At 36.6% G+C, this 21,681-nt stretch overlaps 1 protein-coding gene across 6 annotated transcripts in view; it reads right to left on the minus strand.

The window, feature by feature from the left end:
• Positions 1 to 12,691: 12,691 nt before the first annotated feature.
• The window catches only part of LOC137237010 (probable G-protein coupled receptor No18), an 81,600-nt gene continuing 72,610 nt past the window's right edge, over positions 12,692 to 21,681 (minus strand). For all 6 annotated transcript variants that reach the window (XM_067760254.1, XM_067760175.1, XM_067760407.1 and 3 more), the window contains 3 exons: positions 16,817 to 16,942; positions 16,339 to 16,522; positions 12,692 to 13,556 (listed from right to left, as the gene is read on the minus strand). In XM_067760254.1, coding sequence (XP_067616355.1) covers positions 12,798 to 13,556; positions 16,339 to 16,522; positions 16,817 to 16,942 — 1,069 coding nt within the window. In that variant the 3' untranslated portion in view covers positions 12,692 to 12,797. The remainder of the gene's footprint in view (positions 13,557 to 16,338; positions 16,523 to 16,816; positions 16,943 to 21,681) is intronic.

Raw genomic sequence — 21,681 nt, forward strand, 5'->3', positions numbered from 1 at the left:
TGCAACGTCCCGTTTGTATTTATCAATTGTTTCGGTTCAATCTTAGATTTCGTGTTATTGGGATTCCGAGATATGTAAAAATGTATTCGAGTTCAGTTTTGCAAATTGTTTGTTCTGGGTTTGGTTTCGCTCTTCAAGATATTCTGTGCCGATTTTACCTCGATCTATAAAATTTGAGTCTGGTTGTCGTTTGTATCAGCTAAAGCAAAGAATTGCCAAAACTACAACAACCACATGAAAATTTTCAATTTTTTTTTGCAAATATCTCCGAAAAGAAATAAAAATTCAAATTTCCGCTTTCGGATTCGCGTCTTTTGGCAACTCTTCCGATATTTTTCGGCGAGTTTTAGCAGTTGTGAGCTAAAGTAAAGAATTACCGTTCGCGTTTTCGGTTTGGTTGAGCTCTAAAAAATTGCTATCGCGAGGTTTTCTCGTTTCAATATTTGCCTCGGGGATTAGCTTAAAAGACAACTGCATTCCCTAATATTAATGTGTTGGATTGGCAAGGCTAGGTTCTTTTCTTAGTGTTGGAATATGGCTGAAATGAGCCAGCTCTTCTGAATATACTGATCATTTTTTGAAGCACGGCTGCTCTTACTGTTACTGTTACCGTTATTGTTACTGTTACTGTTACTCTTACTGTTACTGTTACTCTTGCTGAAATCAATGACAAGTGCCGGTTGCGGACAGATGCTTCGACAACATCGTATCAAGTTTATCAGCGCGCTAGAAGGTCTTTAACTCTATTTGAGCTATGAGTTACATTTCAATTTCGGTTGTAAATATTGCACAATTTTTTAATTTTACTGCAGGCAATCCTTAAAGCTTTCACAAAAATATTAATTCATATATTAAGCAACACAACACCTTAACTCAATATGCAATTGTACGCCTGCTTTGAAAACGAAATGAAAATAGACGTAAAATATACTAACCCTGTAAGAGTATATATAAGCGTCATATTGCTTACGTATGCCATTGTGGCCGTCTAGCCCATGTACCGGCTAATGCAAAAATGATTTGTGTTGAAAGTATAAAATGTGTGGGTTGTGTAATGTTTGTTTAAACCGTGAAAAATTACGCATGCTTACACATATACACAAGTGCTATTTAAGCATGTGCGCAAATAAACAGTTATTTATTCCACATTTATATAACCCACTGTATTCTAACAACAGTGATGCTCAAACTCATGCAAGGATATTCTGAGCGTGAGCAGTCAGAAAAGACACTAGTTCAATACTATAGTTTTTCACGGTAATAGGAACACTGAAGCAAGAAAATATTGTGACGAATATTAGTGACACTAAGTGATATTCACATCACTAGTCTGACGCTAATAAATGAAGCCACAACAACAATAAAGCAGGCAGTTACTTGTATCTACATAAACGAATCAATCATTAGGTCTACACATATGTACGTACACGCAAGGGAGAAGGGACGCACAAACACAGGCATATATCTTATCTGACATTCTCCCAAAAGTAGGTAGTTATCTGTGGAAGTGTCACTCACATATACACGCGCATATAAGAAGCTATACACGTGCATCTGTAGTAACAATTCTATAGTAGTAACTAGGTAAATTATGGAAACGCATAGAAGTATGGATCGGGGAAATCGAAGAGTATAAAAAGCAGCAACAGTAGAGGCAAGACAATCAGATTGATTTAAGCAAACTATTGGTTGTGAAGTATCAGTGTTATAGTGAAGTACTTTTATAAAGGCCATTTTGCATTATTCAATATTGGAGTTATTTATTCAACAAAAATAAGAGAAATTCCAGTAAATTCGTAACAATATTATTCAGCCTCAAATGAATAAAGTTTTTGGGAACCTTACTGAATGAAGAATACTTAGCGGGGCAGGCTCTTCCCTACAACAAAACTATTACCACAGCTGGGCTGCCCATTCCGTTAATGGTTACTTCGTATCCCTAGTGCCTAGTTACGGGTTGTGTTAGACGGAACCGGCGGCTTAATAAAGACCTCACATAGACTGAACTTGTTCATAATGTTACCAGAATTTGTTTGGGAACAAGCGGAAAAACCACAATTATATACTAGGAGATATGCTATGGAATAACTAGCTGTCAAGTTATTTGAATACATGCCAATGTCCATGTGCTTGACTATTGTATTGCATTTTGGTCATTTTGACGTTTACATTACAAAGAACCCTTCCATAAAAGCTATAAGTTGAGCTCTACATTTCGTAGAATTAACAACGTAGCAACACAACACAAATTGGTATTGAAAATAAGTGTGAAACTCATTAGGGTCAAAGTATTATGCAATCATTCAAATAAAAGTTGCTGCGAGTATGTATGTGGGTGACTGTATATGGGTGGTCGTTATGAGATTCTAACATTTCTACGAAATTTTTATAGTCGATTTATTTGACCTTTTGCACATTTTCAACCAACTTAAAAAGCAGAGCAAACCTCATTCCTCCCACCCATTAGCTCATTAGTAGGTTGGGTTCTTGAGGTTTGAGTGGCCGCTGCTCCAACTATTTAGAAGCTGCTCACTTGTATACTTTAACGTTCCGTTTTGATACCACACTAACTAAAGGCGACACTGATTTCTTATCACTAAGTGAATCGTAGCATACCTATGTTTGCTGATAAGGCAAATATCGATCCTCCAAATTTCCTCCGTGGATTTGTATACATCTCTTTCAAGATATTTACCCATTTTCCTTGCAAAATCTGGACAATTAAGCATAAAGTGATTTGGTAACTCCACCTAGTCCATCCTCCCAGCAACTAGAACAGTTAGGATTTTACAGGTCGCGCTGCATGGATTTTTATAAGGCAACTCCACATCAGCGCTCCCATTACCATTGAGAGATGAGTCTTAGATAACCCTAGGAAGGTTGCTGATCGTTTGTTATCAACAACTGATCACAAGGATCACGTCACCCAGGAAGAGGTGACAACATCCCAGCGCTTGCTTAGCTGATGTGAGGCTCATCTTAGAATCAGTAGACGCCAAGTAGCAAGCGGTATACCAAAGTATCTGATGTCATTCAACTCCGTTCGCATGTACCAGCTCGGACAAAAGTATTCCCGTGACCGTTGCCAGAGACGACCATATGCCTTGGCACCAGAATAATCTTCATTGAAAAGTAATTTGCTGCGACCGCGAATGATTTCAGGCACTTGCCGTAGGGGCATGGCGCAGCCCATAAAAAAATGTACGTGAAATAAGCGAAGCAACCTTACTTACACTTCTTTGAAATGAGACTTAGCTAGTATTTTATTGCGTAGTAGTCGCTAATTAGTTGCAAAGGGCTGAATTTTGACACTCTTAGATTTTTGCACCTATTTGAAGGAGTTAACCAAGGTTTGGTGTCGAGATTCTATACATGAGCGAGTTGCAGCAAGACGGGAAATGGGATTGGAAGTATCAGTGGGACAGGCAGTGGAAAAGGGAATGGTATTATAAGTGCTAGTGGAATAAGGAGCAGGCATGGGAATGGCACTGGGAGTCGGATTGGTGGGAGGAAGGGAGGGAGGAGGACAAGGAAGAGAGTAATAAAACTGGGAAAAAGGTCTTTTTTGTAAAGTAGAGAAGCCAATTTTCGGGCAGCGCAGTGTTTATTAAAAATCTAGTAAACCACAAATTTAAGGAGGTATATTGCGCCAAGTCTTAACTTTCGACACATCCTAATGCAAAAACCGCTCATGCATATGCATTCAATATTATTTTTATATGTATATTGATTTACCGGTAGGTAGGAGGTAGAATATCAGTGAAATGTAGTTAAATACCATAGAGTTAGATGCACACTTTGTTAATGTTAGACCTTTAGGAAAAGTGGGGCTGTTCTTTAACCGATTTGGATTACCTTCACTCAGTCTATATAATATGACAAGGATAGTGTCTCTGCAAAATTTCAATGTAATATCTTTAATGGCTTCTGATTTACTGCTTGTTAAACTTCCAAATTTTCTTCTGCTAAATGTAGGTGATGCCACGCCCATATTCCAAAATTTTACGAAATTAATTTTTTACATCATAAAACCAATCCACCTACAAAATTATCTAACTTTTCCATTTTTCTAAATTTGTGATATCGAATAAGTGTGCGTGGTTATCCACCAGATAAGCCCGTATACCGAATTTGGTGAAGATATCTCGATATTTACTCAAGCTATCGTGTTAACGGGCGAACAAATGTACGGACATAGCTTAATAAATTTTTTGTCAATACTGATGATTTTGAAGTCTAGATCTATCTCGATTCCTTTATATCTGTACAACCAACCATTATCCAGCCAAAGTTAAAATACTCTGATTTTTGTTACCGATCAGTTTGTTTGGCATGCAAATTTTTAATTTTTATAAGCTTTTCTGATCTAATTGTTGATAGTGCGAATAAAAGAGACTTATTCCACCTTTTAACTCAACGTTTCGCCAAATTTCCTTGGCATCATCAGGAGTTAAGATATCTCTATTTATTTAATAAACGAAAGAAAGCGAACATTACAATAAGTTTTGTGTATTTTTTTATATACATATATATAGAGATATGTAAGGAGACGGTGAACATGATTACACATAAAACAAAAATTACACTTGACAATAATATTAATTTTGCACTTACTTACATAAAAATGTGTTGCTTTAAATATTAAAATATGCGAAAACTATTAAACTATTAAAACTAAATCAAAAATCGATACCATCGTTTTTTGTGGTAAACTTGTCACTATAAATGTTATAAACTTAATAAATATGAAGCGGCAATATTGTCAGTGTCTTCTCTTCTGTTAATCGTATGTTCTCTTTTTTGAAGTATTCGAAGGCTCTCTATGGTGTATCTCGTTTTTTCTCTTTTCTCTTTGTCCAATATTCTTGTATTTGCAAAGTCCGCTGTGTGGTTGTTTGCTACCGCGTGTTGAGATAAAGCTGTGTTTTGTTTTTGTTTGCGTATGTAGGCTTCGTGCTCAGCTAATCGCGTACCTAGTGTTCTTTTAGTTGTGCTGATGTACACTTTGTTGCAGTTTTCGCTGTCGTTGCCTTTGCACTGTATTTCATATACTACATTACTTTGTTGTTGGATATCTATAGGGCTTTTTGTTTTTGTGAAACTCGTCGCTAGAGTGCAATTCGATTTTAATGCCAATGTTGTGTGGGATGTTTTCTTATTATTATGATCATGTGCGAGACTTTCTGTCAGCCTGGGAATGTATGTGACACTGAAGTATCGCTTTGTTTGGTTGTCTATATTTGGAGTTTGTTTTGTTGTGTTTTTTATGTCCATAAGTTTTTTGTCAATTAGATTGGTTATTAAGTAGTCAGGGTAGTTAATCTTTTTAAGCGTCTTTATACCTTTCATTAAAATGAAATGGTATATTAATTTCGTCACGAAACCGAAAATTGTAAGTCCTTAAAGGAAAATAGATAGACCCACCATTAAGTATACCGAAATAATCAGGTTGAAGAGCTGAGTTGATTTAGCCATGTCCGTCTGTCCGTCTGTCTGTTTGTATGCAAACTAGTCCCTCAATTTTTGAGATATCTTTATAAAACAAAGACATTTGTCGGAACCGACCGGATCGGACCACTATAGCATATATCCTCCATACAACCGATTTTTCAGAAAAAGAGGATTTTTGTAATATCTTACCCAATTTAACAGATTGAAGCTTCAAACTTCACCATATACTTTCGTATATTGCACGTATTGTTGCCTGAAAAAATTGATGAGATCGGTCGTATATATAGTATATATCCCCCACAACCGATTGTTCAGATAAGGAACTTTTCGTAATTACTGCCTTATTTTAAGAGCTAGAGGCTTCAAATTTCAACGAATGCTTACGTATATAGCATATATTGTTGTCTGAAAAAAATCATAGAGATCGGTGGTATATATATGATATACTTCATATAAACTGTCATTTTGACCCCTTTTTTACGGCTAGAAGCTTCAAAATTCATCAAATTTCATCAAATAGTTACGTTTACGTCATATATTTTTGAAATACGTGATTCATAGTCATAGTTTTTACATGCAGACCACAAAAAACGTGAAGCTTTGCATCCTCACACAGATTACCTACCTATTTTTTATTTTATATTTATCTTAAAAATCGTTTAGATATGTTCAAATTTCACCAAGTGCTTACGTGTATAGCGTATATTGTTGTCTGAAAAAATCGTTTGTATCGGTGGTATATATAATATATATCTCATACAACCGATTGTTCAGTTAAGAAACTTTGTGCAATTTCTGCCCCGTTTTAACAGCTAGAAGCTTCAAATTTCACAAAATGCTTACGTATATAGCATATATTGTTGTCTGAAAAAATCATAGAGATCGGTGGTATATATATTATATACCCGATATAAACTCTAATTTTTGCCCCCTTTTTACGGCTAGAAGCTTCAAAATTCATCAAATTTCATCAAATAATTACGTTTACGTCATATATTGTTGAAATACGTGATTCGTAGTCATAGTTTTTACACGCAGACCACAAAAAACCTGAAACTTTGCATCCTCACACAAATTACCTACCTGTTTTTTATTTTATATTTATCTTAAAAATCGTTAATGTATATAGATCTGTTCACTATATATTTCTTATCTTATACATCCGATTATTGGGAGATTACGAACGGGATAAGATTATTGTTCAGCCCCATTCATGAAAGGTATGAAGTCTTCGGAACAGCCGAAGACAGTCCCGTTCTTACTTGTTTTAATTTTGCTTACATTGGTCTCATGAAACTGTTGATGGCTTATTGATAATACTTTATGTATAAAATTATTTACTGTATTAATTTTATATTTAAAGGGCTGAGAAGAAAAATAGTTAATTAGGCGCCCAGAAGCCGTTGGTTTAGAGTACCAATCTAAAATCAAATTATGGTTGTTGTTGTGAATGCGGGTGTCCAAGAAAGGGATACTGCCATTTACTTCTTTCTCTATAGTGAATTTTAACTTGTTGTGGTATTTGTTGAGTGTATCTAAAATTATATTTGCGTCGTCCTTTTCAATAATCGCGAAGATGTCATCTACGTATTTGACTAGAAATTTGATTTGTATGCCGTGTTGTTTTTGGAGTTTCATGAATATGAAGTTGAGTACATCGTCCATGACTATGTCGGCAATAGTGGGGGAGAGGGGGTTGCCCATGGGCATGCCATAAGTTTGTGTATACATTTTGTCGTTGTGTGTGAAGTAATTGTTATCTTTGAGGCAGAAATCTAGTATGCTTTGGAATTTGCTCTTTGATATAGTCGTGTTTTTTGCTATTTCTTCCCATTTCCGCATTATGATTTTTGACGCTAAATTTGTTGGTATGTTGGTGAACAAGGAGACAACATCGAACGACACTAACATATCTTTTTCACAAACATTTATATTGTTTAGTCTTTCTTTTAATTCATATGAGTTTTTAATGTTGAGTTTAGGCGAAATCAACGATATCAGTATTTTTCCTATAAATTTGGACAGCTGATAACATGGGACATTGGTGCACGAAACAATTGGACGTAGTGGACATTCAGGTTTGTGGATTTTTGGTAGCCCATATAAACGAGGGGCAGTTGCTGCCGTGCTGGTCAATTGTTGTTTTTCTCTTAAGCTAATGTGTTTGCCTTTATATAGTTCGTATACTATGTTGTTGTTTTTCCTTTGTAGTGTGTTTGTTGGATCGCCTCTAACTACTTTGTAAGTATTCTTGTCTCCTAGTAGATTTTCCATTTTAGTGTTGTAGTCCATTTTGTAGAGTGCTATTGTTTTGTTTCCTTTGTTGCTGTCTGTGATGACTATGTCGTCTTTGTGTGTCTTAAGGAACGCTTTCGTTTTCCTATATGTTTCTAATATGAATTTTTCCACACAATTGTGCCTGATGTTGCGCTTAAAATTCATAATTCTGTTGCTAAGATTATTTCTTGCTACTTCCTTTTCTTTTTCTGTTTCTAAAGTCTCAAAAACTTGTTCCATTTCGGCCATTGTTTGGACAGAGGAAACATTTTTTGTTGTAGTTGGCAGTGTAAATTTTTTGCCTAAAGACACTAGCCACTTGACATCCTCGGGAAATTCTATATATGTAGCGTTGACAAACCATTCGGAGTTAAGGCTGATGCCTAACTTCCGAATTTGCTCGTGTTTGAGCTTCTGAATTTTGAAGGAAATTGTTGTTTCACTTTGTTTACCGATCTTATTACTTAGAGAGTTTTACTTGACGACGACTGCCTTAAATTCATCTTCGTTGAGAGTCCTGCGTATTTGTTGATGTGCGTTATATATTGTATCCTTAGTTACTTTTATGTTCATATTTGTTTGCGTGATTTCAATATTGAGAATTTTTAAGAAAAATTAGTGTTTTGTTTTTTCTATTTGTTGCTGTACTTTGTCGGATGTTGTGTCTATTAGCGTGCTTTTTAGTGTATTTGAAAGATGGTTCGGTATAATAATAAACCCAACGGATTAATACCCTCCAAAGCCCGCCCAACCGACACGAGGGGCGCATCCGCATGACGCACGGATTTGTTTTTGTTTTTGCCGAGTTGTTGATAGGCGGAGGTTTGTTAAGCGTCGAGATCTAAAACTGCTCAGCTACAGAATAAAAATCATCAGTTGAGTATTATATACATAACAGTAGAAAATTATACATATAGTAAATTGTTAAATAAGTTAAGGATTTAGCATATAAAGATTTTTATTTTTTATTTTTATTTTTATTTTGTTACGAGTTAAGATAGGATAGGACAGTTTTCCTTATAGTAAAAAGTGAATCCGTTATATCAAATGAATTCGAGTGAGAGTTAAAATCATAACACAAACACCGGAAAGGTTCATTTAATTCGAAGTTAGTTCTACACTGCCTCAAAAGAAGAGGTTTGTAATGTCTTGACGCTCGTGATGGGATATTGAAGTTTACTTCGTTCAAAAGAAAGGGGCTAGAAATTAGTCCATTCAGTAGTTTAGCCATAAATAATACTCCTAGCATTTCTCTACGGCTAGCGAGAGTTGGAAGATTGATAAGCCTTAACCGACTAGTATAAGGTGGAAGATTATATGCAGAGTCCCAATGAAAATTCCTTAAAGAAAAAAGTAAAAATTGCTTCTGTATTGACTCAAGCCTATCTGCATGAACTTGATATCGCGGATTCCAGACTACTGATCCGTATTCTAGTATCGGCCTAACCAATGTGGTAAAAAGGGCTTTGGTTACATAAGGGTCACTAAATTCTTTAGACCATCTCTTCACGAATGATAGAACACCTCTAGCCTTATTGGCAGTAGTCATAATATGAAGGTTGAAACTAAGTTTAGCATCCATCGTAACTCCCAAGTCAACAAAATAATTTACTGATGCAAGACAAAAATTATCAATTACGTAAGAGGCTGCTGGCAAAGATCTCCGAGAGAAGCACATGAACTTACATTTATTGATGTTCAGCGGCATTGAATTCGCGTTGCACCAAGCAACTAAGCAGTTTAAATCCGCTTGAAGCAATGGACGTTCTTCAATAGACTCATAAGACCTAAAAAGTTTTACATCATCAGCATACATTAAAATTTTGGAATATTTTATTATGGTACAAATATCATTAATAAATAGCAAGAACAGAATTGGACCGAGATGACTGCCCTGTGGGACGCCAGAGGGAACATTAATGACCTCTGAAAGAGTATTTTTAAAAATTACTTGTTGCGTTCTACCGCAGAGATAAGAAGATATCCACTGAGTGAGACCTGGTTGGAAACCAAGTCGATCTAGCTTGTGGATAAGCAATGAATGGGAAACTTTGTCAAATGCTTTACTGAAATCAGTGTAAATAACATCGGTGTGAAGATTTTCTCTAAATCCATTAGAAACATGCGTTGTGAATTCAAGTAGGTTGGTAATGGTAGATTTGCCTCTACAGAATCCATGTTGAGAGTTTGCAATCAATGCAGAAATGGAAAATGTTAGCTGATTAGTAACAATGGCTTCAAACACCTTTGGGATGGCAGACAATTTTGCAATTCCTCGATAATTTTCTACACATGACCTACTGCCGTTTTTGTGGAGGGGTATTAGAAAAGATTCCTTCCAAGCAAAAGGAAAAACTCCATGTTTTAGGGACATGTTGAATAAATCAGTTAGGGGCAGATAAATGTGTTCTGCACATCTTTTGAGAAAACATGTGGGAATTAGATCAGGACCGTATTTATAAGATTCCTTCAAAGAAGTTAAATATGTAAGAACCTCTTCTGGAGATATTGATGGAATATTAATTGCGTTAAGTGAGTCAAGTTCATACGGGTATTCACTAGACAAAGAAATTAATTCAGCGGAATAGTTAGATTTGAAAAATTGTGCAAATAAATTAGCAATAACTTGATCGTCGCTAGAGAAATCATCACGGTATTTCATACCAGAAGGAAAGCCTTTAACCCTACGTTTAGAGTTCACGAAATTATAGAAAGCTTTCGGATTGCAAGTTATTTTCTTTTTCATGGCACAGAGATAGGTATTGTAACACTTTTTATTTAATTCAAAATATTTATGACGCAATATAGAGTACTTCAAGTAGTCGGAGTGTGACCCCGTCTTCTTGTACAGCTTGAAGGAACGCGTTTTTTTGTTTTTTAAAGATTTCAGTTCTTTGGTGTACCATATTTGGACTAGCTCAGTGAAAACACGTTTACGCTTAGGTACATGTCTGTCCAGAATAGCGTGAATGACGGCGTTGAAGTCAGAAACGTTTTTGTCAATATCTGCACCGTATTTGGGCCAAACTATTGTAGATAAAATTTGGTTGAGTTTATTAAAATTAGCCTTCGCGAATTCGAATCTAAAACTAGAGTCGGTTTCTGTGGTAGTGCAACTCCGAGAACTTTCTTCCAATTCGTAAACTATTTCCAGCGAAGGATGGTAAGGATCCTCAGGTACAGTAAGAGGTTCACCCCTCCTAAGAATGGATTTTGAAGTATCATCAACAAATACCAGATCAAGTATCCTCCCGTACATGTTTGGAACTATATTTATCTGTCTTAGGCAAAGTTCAGTTATTTCTGCTAAAAAGTCGATGCTGGAGAATTTTGAAGAAACCGGTACAATACCATGGTCGGATGTGGTCCATGATACGTGCGGAAGATTAAAATCACCCAAGACAATTATCGAGTCAATAGGCTTCAACAATGAACTGATATCTTTCAGTAACGAAATATGGTTCATATACACCGAGGGATCTGAAGATGGTGGGATATAGCAAATGGCAATATAGGTAAAACCTATTCCCAGCTGGGTTCTAATGCACTTAAATTCCGTAGCTTCAATAACAGGTAAATTTACCTCAGCGGAAGGTATAGAAGAATGTACCGCGAGCAAAACTCCACCTCCAACTCTGTTCAAGCGGTCATTTCTATATATTTGGTAATCATTGCAAAGAATCTCCGAATTAAAAATATGAGGCTTTAACCAAGTTTCAGTAAAAGCGATGATATTGTAATTACAGTTAAATGATCTCAAGTATAGATCAGTTAGTTTTGTGTTTAGGCCTCTTACATTTTGATAAAATATATTAAGGACAGGTTTAATATTTAGTTTTTTGCAGCATTATTGGTTTGAGGAACGGTAGCAAGATTACGAATATTAACGTTGCGTCTATGCTCGAATTCACGTACAAAGGCTCCGGGTGGCCAAAATGAATTATTCAAAATTGTTTCAAAATGTTGCGCTGATACGTCAATCCTAAATGACGAAATGTCTCTAGGATAATTAAAATTAAATTTACGAATAGACACATTTTCAGATTTAGGCCGTATCTTTTACATTCCAGTAAATATTTTAGTTGTTGTGATTGCTTAGCTAATTTCATTTTCTGTGTGCTAAATTGTTTTAAGTACATGCAAGTGTGTTCACCGTATTTGTACTGCATGTGATTGACATACATATTGACTGACATATCTCTATATATATGTATGTAAAAAAATACACAAAACTTATTGTAATGTTCACTTTCTTTTATTAAATAAATAGAGATATCTTAACTCCTGATGATGCCAAGGAAATTTGGCGAAACGTTGAGTTAAAAGGTGGAATAAGTCTCTTTTATTCGCACTATCAACAATTAGATCAGAAAAGCTTATAAAAATTAAAAATTTGCATGTTAAAATACTCTGTTTGCAAAGCACGCTATGTTTAAAAATATTACGTATACGCACCGGTGTATCCGTTTTTTCAGGTGTTATGTTTAAGATCGGATTTTGATAAAACAAAGTAAAGTGCTTATATTATAATGCTAAAGACACTCGAAAAAAAACTGCAAACTTTAAAAAGGTTCTTCTTAAAAAATTTTATTAAAAAATGCAAATAAATTTCTGGATTTTACTATATGGGTCTAGGTCTTTCATACTGAGTTGCAACCACACCGTCCACAGGCAATGACCCACAAATTGTTGCACAGCAAAACTAATAAATTTTAAAATAAAATTCAATGCAATTTCTTTATTTGTTTCACAAATAAATACACAAAGATCGTTATTTTACATTTATACGACTAAGTTTACAAATAAATACATAGTATTTATTGTTAATTGAGCTGTATTAACAACTTAAGCAATTAAGTTAAACTTAAACATAATTAATCATATATTATACAGTTAATGGATTTTAAGGTAAATATTTCCTAGTTTTCAAGGATAAATATAAATTCACCTTCACGTGCTATCATCTGCTTAATAATTAAGATTCAATTAAGTTCATAATTTTACTTGTACGAATACGAATTTGTGTCATATGCAATTGCATAAACCAGTCAGCCATATATGTACTTAGCCTATAGCCGCATTGATGTTATTGTTGTTTGTGTTTGAGAGGGTCTCAACACATTACTGCAAAAACGCTTGAAGACTATACGCCAGAAAGCCAAACGAAAATCATTGCTATAAAATGCATAAATGAAAGGATTAATAGCACTATTGAGCCATCCAAGCCAAGTTAGCACATTTGTTATCGTACGACTGACTTGCTGTGGCTCCAAAAATGGTGTGATCAGATAATAAATAAAGAATGGCAACCAACAGGCGATAAATCCACCTACAACAATACTCAATGTTTGTGTTGTTTTATGCTCTTTTTTCATTGAAATTATGCAATTTGCTAACGATTTCAATTGCTGTTGTTGCTGTTGTTGTTGCAGCTGCTGCTGTTGTCCTTTTAATTGGCTATCATGGGACTCATACAAGTATGGCATGGAGCCAGGTGGACATGAATGTGCATATTGAAGACGTACAGTATTGGAAGCGGCGTATTTGTATGAAGCAGTGGTGTTAAGTGGTGGCGGTATTTTCCATGAGATGACTTGCGTTGAATCACCGTTTTGACCTTTGTTATTACTACCGTTACTCATGGGCGCTGTTGGCAAATAAAGTAATGGACGAGCATTTTCAAATTCTGGCATTATGACATCGCTTAGCTCATTAACAATGGTTTGATTGGAAAATCTTCGGTCTTGCGAGTTATTTTCGCGTGTCAAATCAATGAAATCCTTTTCAACATAATTGGCAGCATCAGTTGTGGTATAACGGCGAATGTGCTATCAAAAGGAAATGTGAAGAAAAATAAATAAGTTTTATAGAAATGTGCACACGTGCCACATTAAAAGCTTGAACTTGAATTTTCAAAAAATGCAAGTTCTTCTGGTGCTTTTCTTGTCATATAAGGATAACGTAAGCTATAGCTAGCTACCTATAGAATCGTTAAGAGCTTATCATAAACTTTCCAATGAGACTGGTCGCAACTTGGCTAAATACCCCAGAGATGCAAGTGTTCCGATAGCGGAATTATTTCACCTATTTTTCACATAAGCTGAATAGCTAAGCATGAAGTGACTCTATTATGAAGTATATAAAATATATTCGAATATCATGCACTCCTATTAGAACATATGTCCGTCAAAATCTTAATGAGCTGTGATAAATATGGCTTGGTGAACCCAATAATTTACACAGATCATCTTATATGCAATAGGTAGTTTGCGCCCAGCGTGTGCTAAGCTGACTCGATACGCACCAAATAAATACCATCTTTATAGGAGAGCTTATTTTAACAGGACCAGCTGTACCTCGTTTTCCCTATAGCCAACTACACTAGGATCAATTGTACCCATGAAGGCTAAGAGATACGCTTGACAGTTCCCCGCTTTACTGCTACGAAACCCAGTAGAACGTAATCTGAAAAAATTCCTCTGTAATTCCCAGCGAAGAGGGGCACTCTGATGCACCTCAGTTTAACTGAGGACTTTAATTCCCAATTTTCTATCCTAGTAGTGTTTAATTCCCTACCCATAATAGCACTGTATATCATCCCATTGCCTTCACCCCTAATCACGACAGCTGCCGATTCGGACAGCTTAAACTGACAGCTTACATCATTTAGAGCTCTACACAAGCGCTGCCTTCCTCAGTATATAAGAGTCCTCGGTGTTGAAGCAGATGTACTTTGCTCAACAGTTGGAAAATTCAGCCTCCACGATGAACTACACTGGATTGAACGATAACTGTTTTCTGTGAAAACTTCGTATATCATCCGAGGCAAAAAATGGACACCAACCAACACCACTGATAGAGCCACGTTGAAATCGAATGCAATGGGAAAATTTTATGGACACTACCGTAAGTTGAAGCAGAAAGCGAAGCCTATTTTCATAATGAAAAAAGTAGTAACACGAAGGAGTCAGCACAAAAATCTTGAGTCAACAGGAATTGTGCACAAAAATGTTGATAAAAAGTAAGGAAGGCTAAGTTCGAGTGTAACCGAATATTACATAATCAGCTGAGAGCTTAGCTGCGTTGATTTCGTAGGGTCTCGTAGATGGTTCACAAGTGGTTTTTAATTGCATATCACATACGTTTGGGAAATATCGACCAAATTGTAGACCAAGGGTGACGTTTTTTGGAACGATTTTCCTTCATCCTTTGTCAAATAAGGGAAAATCAACATGTTGGAAAATGAACTTACGGTAATCCTGGAATGTGTTTGTATGACATGGGTATCAAATGAGAGGTTTTAAAAAGTATTTTGAAAGGGAGTGGGCCTTAGTTATATAGGTGTACGCTTTTCGAGACGTCGTCATAAAAGTGGACCAGGGGAGACTCTCGTTTATAATTCATTTATATATGTAATATCACTAACAGTATTCCTGCCATGATTCCAAAGGCTTTTGATTTCGCCCTGCAGAACTTTTTCATTTTTCTATACTTAATATGGTAAGTGTCACGCCCATTTTACAAAGTTGTTTCTAAGGTTATATTTTGCGTCAAAAAACCAATCCAATAACCATGTTTCATCCCTTTTTTCGTATTTACTATAGAATTATGGCATTTTTTTCATTTCTCGTAATTTTCGATATCGTAAAAGTGGGCGTGGTCATAGTCGGGTTTCGCCCATTTTTAATACCAAGATAAAATGAGTTCAGGTAAGTACGTGATCTAAGTTTAGTAAAGATATATCGATTTTTGCTCAAGTTATCATGTTAACTGCCGAGCAGAAGGACAGAGTATAAAAACTGGACGTGGCTTCGACCGATTTCTCCCATTTTCACAGAAAACAGTTATCGTCATAGAGGCTACCTTTACTGCTTTCGAGGAAACCAAGTCTTAAGAGAGATCAACAAACAATAATTCCGCACGCTGATAGAGAACCTGCCGACGAATGTATTTTTCACTATTGGAGTTTAAGCGTCCTATCACAGTGCACACGGACGAAATCCTGAACACTGCACGGAATAACTTGGCTATGAGGCCCTGTCAAGCATAATTTGCGAAATTTTGCAGCCCACCATATACCAGTAAATAAAAATCAAACTTTAAACTACTTTTTATACCCGCCCTGCTTTATTGATCTCTGGGCGTATTCGAGAGGACAGTCTTCCGAAAGACAGACGATTTTACAATGTGATGTTTATGAGGAGCAACTGAAAGTAGACCATAACATAACTAGTTCAACGAATGAAGACACAGCAGTTGCGTTGGCTAGTCTGTGCTTTGTGTATGGTTGAATCCGCCTATGGAATCAGAGGGAGACGGAGGCTTCTGCTATCTTGTCTCGTGGAGTCTCCAATTGGCTTCAAGAGGTGAAAAATGGCTGGCTAGATTCGTTGGACGGTAAAAACCGTTTAAATTCTAAGCGCGAAATATGTAAGCAAATTCTCTAAAGCAGATTTACATAAATCGTTTTGTCAAGTTGCCTTCGTGCGGCGCTTTTATTGCTTAAAGGTGACCACAGCGTTTATGCAAATCCGGCTTTAAACGCCGAGAATCGCTTTATTTTGATTAATATAACTAATGTTACATCCGCATACGTACATATGAATTTACCTTTTTAGATACACCGATATGAGTCATTTGATCATGCCTAGACGCAATGACGCAAGAGATACGCGCATAAACATAAAGCATCACAATCATTGGTACAAAAAATGAGCCACTCGCCGAATAAATAACATAGCCTTTATTTTGATTATAACGGCACTCCTTTTTATCGCGTCGGCCAGGTTCATACCTATTTTTGTAAGAAATATAGTAAGTAAAGGAAAAATGATATACACATTAGCAAATTTAGCCCTTAACAGCACAATAAAAGGGGCAAATGTAACTAAATATTAATTAAGTATATTAATTCATTTGTAGAGCAGAAAAAGAAATATTTCATCAGCTAAAACGGCTTTTACGACGGCATGCGGTATTTTGTTTCAGGCCGTGCTGTTTCATTTAATAAATTGGCATAATTTATCGATGTATGTCTAAGGACGAAGTTTTGAGAAAGAAAAAATAATAGCAACAAAAATCAACTTACCAGCCAAGCATTGGTGGACATGTTATAGCTAGTGCCAACAACCAAACGATTAATATCATTAATAAAGCTAATCGTTTTGAGCGACGTCTGCGTGAGTATTTGAGTGGTTTGGTTACCGCCAGATATCTGCAAAAGAGACATAGTAATTACAATAAAGCCAATTCCAGCAGAAATAGAAAGAAAATAATTAATTTCGGTTTTTTATCTTATTTTAGTATTATTGCAAGACGCAACGCAATTCAAGGTAATTTATGGCGAAATGTATATATGCTGAGTATTTACTTATGCATTTCTAATAATTTATCACGAAATTCAAGAATAAGATTGCATTTCAAATGACGAGTAGATACTTTTGGGATGAAATAATTGTTGTGGTTGTTGTTGTAGCGATAAGGTTGCTCACCGAAGGCTTTGGGGGGTGTTATCGATGTGATGGTTCTTTGCCGGATACAGAACCGGTACATTCCGGTACCACAGCGCCATCAAGATGCTAGCCCGATCATCTCTGGAACGATTTATGTGGCCACATTAAACCTTCAGGCCATCCCCTTCCTCCACACCCCCAAGTTACATGAGGAGCTTGGGGTCGCCAGTGCGTCGTCTGTTAGTGAAACGGGATTCGCCGCGGATAGGTGAGGTTGACAATTGGGTTTGGAGAAGCTATATATTGCGCTGGCAACCTGAAGCGTTGCGCTACACAGCCCCTTGAATCTGGTATTTAAGTCGCCTCATACGACAGGCAAACCTAACCCGCTGGATGGATGAAATAACAGTCGTATTTTTTTGTTAGAATCGATGATAATTTTTTAAATTAGCATATTGTGATTGCAGCAATAATCCGTTTCAAAAAGAGTACTATCTCGTGTACCAAAAACAACAAAATTATGTACAACAAGTAAGGAAGGCTAAGTTCGGGTGTAACCGAACATTACATACTCAGCTGAGAGCTTTGGAGACAAAATAAGGGAAAATCACCATGTAGGAAAATGAACCTAGGGTAACCCTGGAATTTGTTTGTATGACATGGGGTCAAATCGAAGGTATTAAAGAGTATTTTAAAAAGGAGTGGGCCATAGTTCTAAAGGTGGACCAGGGGTGACTCTAGAATGTGTTTGTACGATATGGGTATGAAATAAATGGTGTTAATGAGTATTTTAAAAGGGAGTGGGCCTTAGCTCTATATGTGGATGATTTTTCCAGATATCGCCATACAGGTGGACCAGGGGTGACTCTAGAATCCCTGTGTATGACATAAGTATCAAACGAAAGGTGTTAAAAGGGAGAAGGCCTTAGTTCTATAGATGAACGCCTTTTCGAGATAACACCATAAAGGTGGACCAGGGGTGACTCTTGAATGTGTTTGTACGATATGGGTATCAAACTAAAGGTATTAATGGGGGTTTTAAAAGGGAATGATCCTTAGTTCCACAGGTAAACGCAGTTCCGGGACATCGCCATAAAGGTGGAACAGGGGTGAATCTAGAATGTGTTTGTACGATATGGGTATGAAATGAATGGTGTTAATGAGTATTTTAAAAGGGAGTGGGCCTTAGTTCTATATGTGGATGCTTTTTCCAGATATCGCCATATAGGTGGACCAGGGGTGACTCTAGAATCCGTGTGTACGATATAGGTATCAAAAGAAAGGTGTTAGAAGGGAGAAGGCCTTAGTTCTATAGGTGAACGCCTTTTCGAGATAACGCCATAAAGGTGGACCAGGGGTGACTCTATAATGTGTGTGTACGATATGGGTATCAAATTAAAGGTATTAATGAGGGTTTTAAAAGGGAGGGGCCCTTAGTTGTATATGTGAAGGCGTTTTCGAGATATCGACCAAAATGTGGACCAGGGTGACCCAGAACATCATCTGTCGGGTACCGCTAATTTATTTATATATGTAATACCACGAACAGTATTTCTGACAAGATTTCAAGGGCTTTTGATTTCGCTTGCAGAACTTTTTCATTTTCTTCTACTTAATGTGGTAGGTGTCCCACCCATTTTACAAAGTTCTTTCTAAATTTATTTTTAAATTTTAAACCAATCAAATTACCATGTTTCATCCCTTTTTTCGGATTTGGAATAAAATTATGGCATTTTTTTCATTTTTCGTAATTTTCGATTTCGAGAAAGTGGGCGCGGTGTTTGTCGGATTTCGGCCATTTTTTGTACTAAGATAAAGTGAGTTCAGATAAATACGTGGACTAAGTTTAGTAAAGATATATCGGGGTTTGCTCAAGTTATCGTATTAACGGCCGAGGGGAAGGACAGGCGGTCGACTGTGTATAAAAACTGGGCGTGGCTTCAACAGATTTCGCCCATTTTCACAAAAAAATATTAACGTCATAGAATCTATGCCCCTACCAAATTTCAGAAGGATTGGTAAATTTTTGTTCGACTTATGGCATTAAAAGTATTCTAGACAAACTAAATGAAAAAGGGCGAAGCCACGCCCATTGTGAAATTTTCTTTTATTTTTGTATTTTGTTTCACCATGTCATTTCTGGAGTTGAATGTTGATTTTTTGTTAAAATTTGACTTTAAAAATTTTTTTTTAAAAGTGGGCGCGTTCTTCATCCGATTTTTCTAATTTTTATTTATCACATATATAGTAATATTAGTAACGTGTCTGCCAAGTTTCATCATGATATCTTCAATGGCTGCCAAATTACAGCTTGCAAAATTTTGAAATTACCTTCTTTTAAAAGTGGGCGGCGCCACGCGCATTTTCCAAAATTTTACAAATTTTCTCTTCTGCGTCATAAGGTCAACCCACCTACCAAGTTTCATCGCTTTATCCATCTTTGGCAATGAATTATCGCATTTTTTCGGTTTTCCGAAATTTTCGATATCGAAAAAGTGGGCGTGGTTATAGTCCGATATCGTTCATTTTAAATAGCGATCTGAGATGAGTGCCCAGGAACCTACATACTAAATTTCATCAAGATACCTCAAAATTTACTCAAGTTGTCGTGTTAACGGACAGACGGACGGACGGGCGGACATGGCTCAATCAAAATTTTTTTCGATACTGATGATTTTGATATATGGAAGTCTATATCTATCTCGATTCCTTTATACCTGTACAACCAACCGTTATCCAATCAAAATGAATACACTCTGTGAGCTCTGCTCAACTGAGTATAAAAACCATGAAATTAAATCAATTTCGAACACTTGTTAATGTTAATTTTAAACGAAAATCAATACCACTAAAAATTACACACAAAAAAGTGATAATGAAAACTTCGAAGGAATTTCGGAAAATATTCGAACTTCGAAAAAATTTCGAACTACTGTACTCTCCATTTTATTCTCTTTACACTTAATTTTATAAAGTTTTTAATGAAAAAAATTTAGATTTTGAATAGCATATGTACCCAATTGTGATGGATTCCATATAAGTCGCAATTAAACGCAGAGTCTAAATTCAATGTGTTCTCTTTTATTATAATTCACCGGAAGAAAAAAAGAAAGGAAAAAAGGAATATAGATACAGTATAGAGTGGAGACAATTTTGTCTATACCGCATGGTGATGCCAGATCTGTATTATGTTAATTAGTTTCAACACTTTCCCTCAGATCTGACGTCATTAATGAGTTGATTTAAAATAGATAAACGTACATATGCATACAAGTTACTTTTTACATTGCATTATGCTTACTGATTCAATTTGTACAAACATATGTATATAAATCATCAAATTCCGAAGTTTCTAAATGATTGGTTTTATGCCTAGGTTTTTAACGCAATTGAGGTGCTTGCTTGAAGTCAAGGTTTTTGTCAGGACATCTGCGGGCATTTCCTCTGTGCTCATGTATTTTATGGTAATGTCTTTTCTTTCGACGGCTTCTCGGACGAAATGGTGACGGATGTCGACGTGTTTCGTGCGATTGTGGAATATCGGATTTTTGCTTAACTTGCCGGCACTCTGGTTGTCATTGAAGATAACTACTGGTTGGTCTTTGCCCAATATTTCATTCAGCAAACGTTTCAGGTGTATGGCTTCTTTTGTTGAGTCGGAGATGGCCATGTACTCAGCCTCGGTGCTCGAGACAGCCACGGTTCGTTGCTTTCTGGATTCCCAGCTAATGGCTGCGCCGGCTAATGTGAATGCAAAGCCGGTGTATGACCGTCTGTCGTCTACGTTAGATCCCCAATCAGCGTCAGCAAATCCCGTTAATGAAGGACCAGTGGTGCGAGTATAACAGATCCCGTGATTTTGTGTGCCCTTTAAATAGCGCAATACGCGTTTTGCTGCCACCCAGTGTGCTGTTCCGTAGCTGGTATTAAATTGGCTTAACACGCTGACTGCATGGGCGATGTCTGGTCTTGTTGATACGGCGAGATACATAAGTGATCCCACTAGGTTCTGATATGGCAACTTACTTGCAGAACGAACGTCTTCTTCTGTCTTTGGCGACATTTCTTTAGACAGTTTTATGCTCGAGTTAGCGGGCGTACTGACTGGTTTGCAGTCGTTCATCTCAAACCTTTTTAGTAAGTGTGCAACATATTTCGATTGGCTCATTGTAATAGTGTTCGATTTTAGGCATTGGTTGAATTCGATTCCGAGGCAAAACTTTATCGGGCCTAAATCTTTCATTTCAAACGTGGAGGCGAGTTCAGCTTTTATTTGTGTTAACTTTTGCCTACTGTTCGAGGCTACAATCAGGTCGTCAACGTATATGGCGATTAGGGCAGTGGTGCCGTTTTCGCGATGTATGTACAGGCATGGATCGCTTTTTGACGCCGTCATGTGCATGCTCTGTAATTTATTTTCCAGCTTTTGGTACCACAGTCGGCCTGACTGTTTCAAGCCATAAATTGCTTTTCTCAGTAAACAAACTTTATTTTCAGCATA

Source organism: Eurosta solidaginis, chromosome 1 (assembly GCF_040869045.1).
Source record: "Eurosta solidaginis isolate ZX-2024a chromosome 1, ASM4086904v1, whole genome shotgun sequence".
Lineage (NCBI taxonomy): Eukaryota > Metazoa > Arthropoda > Insecta > Diptera > Tephritidae > Eurosta > Eurosta solidaginis.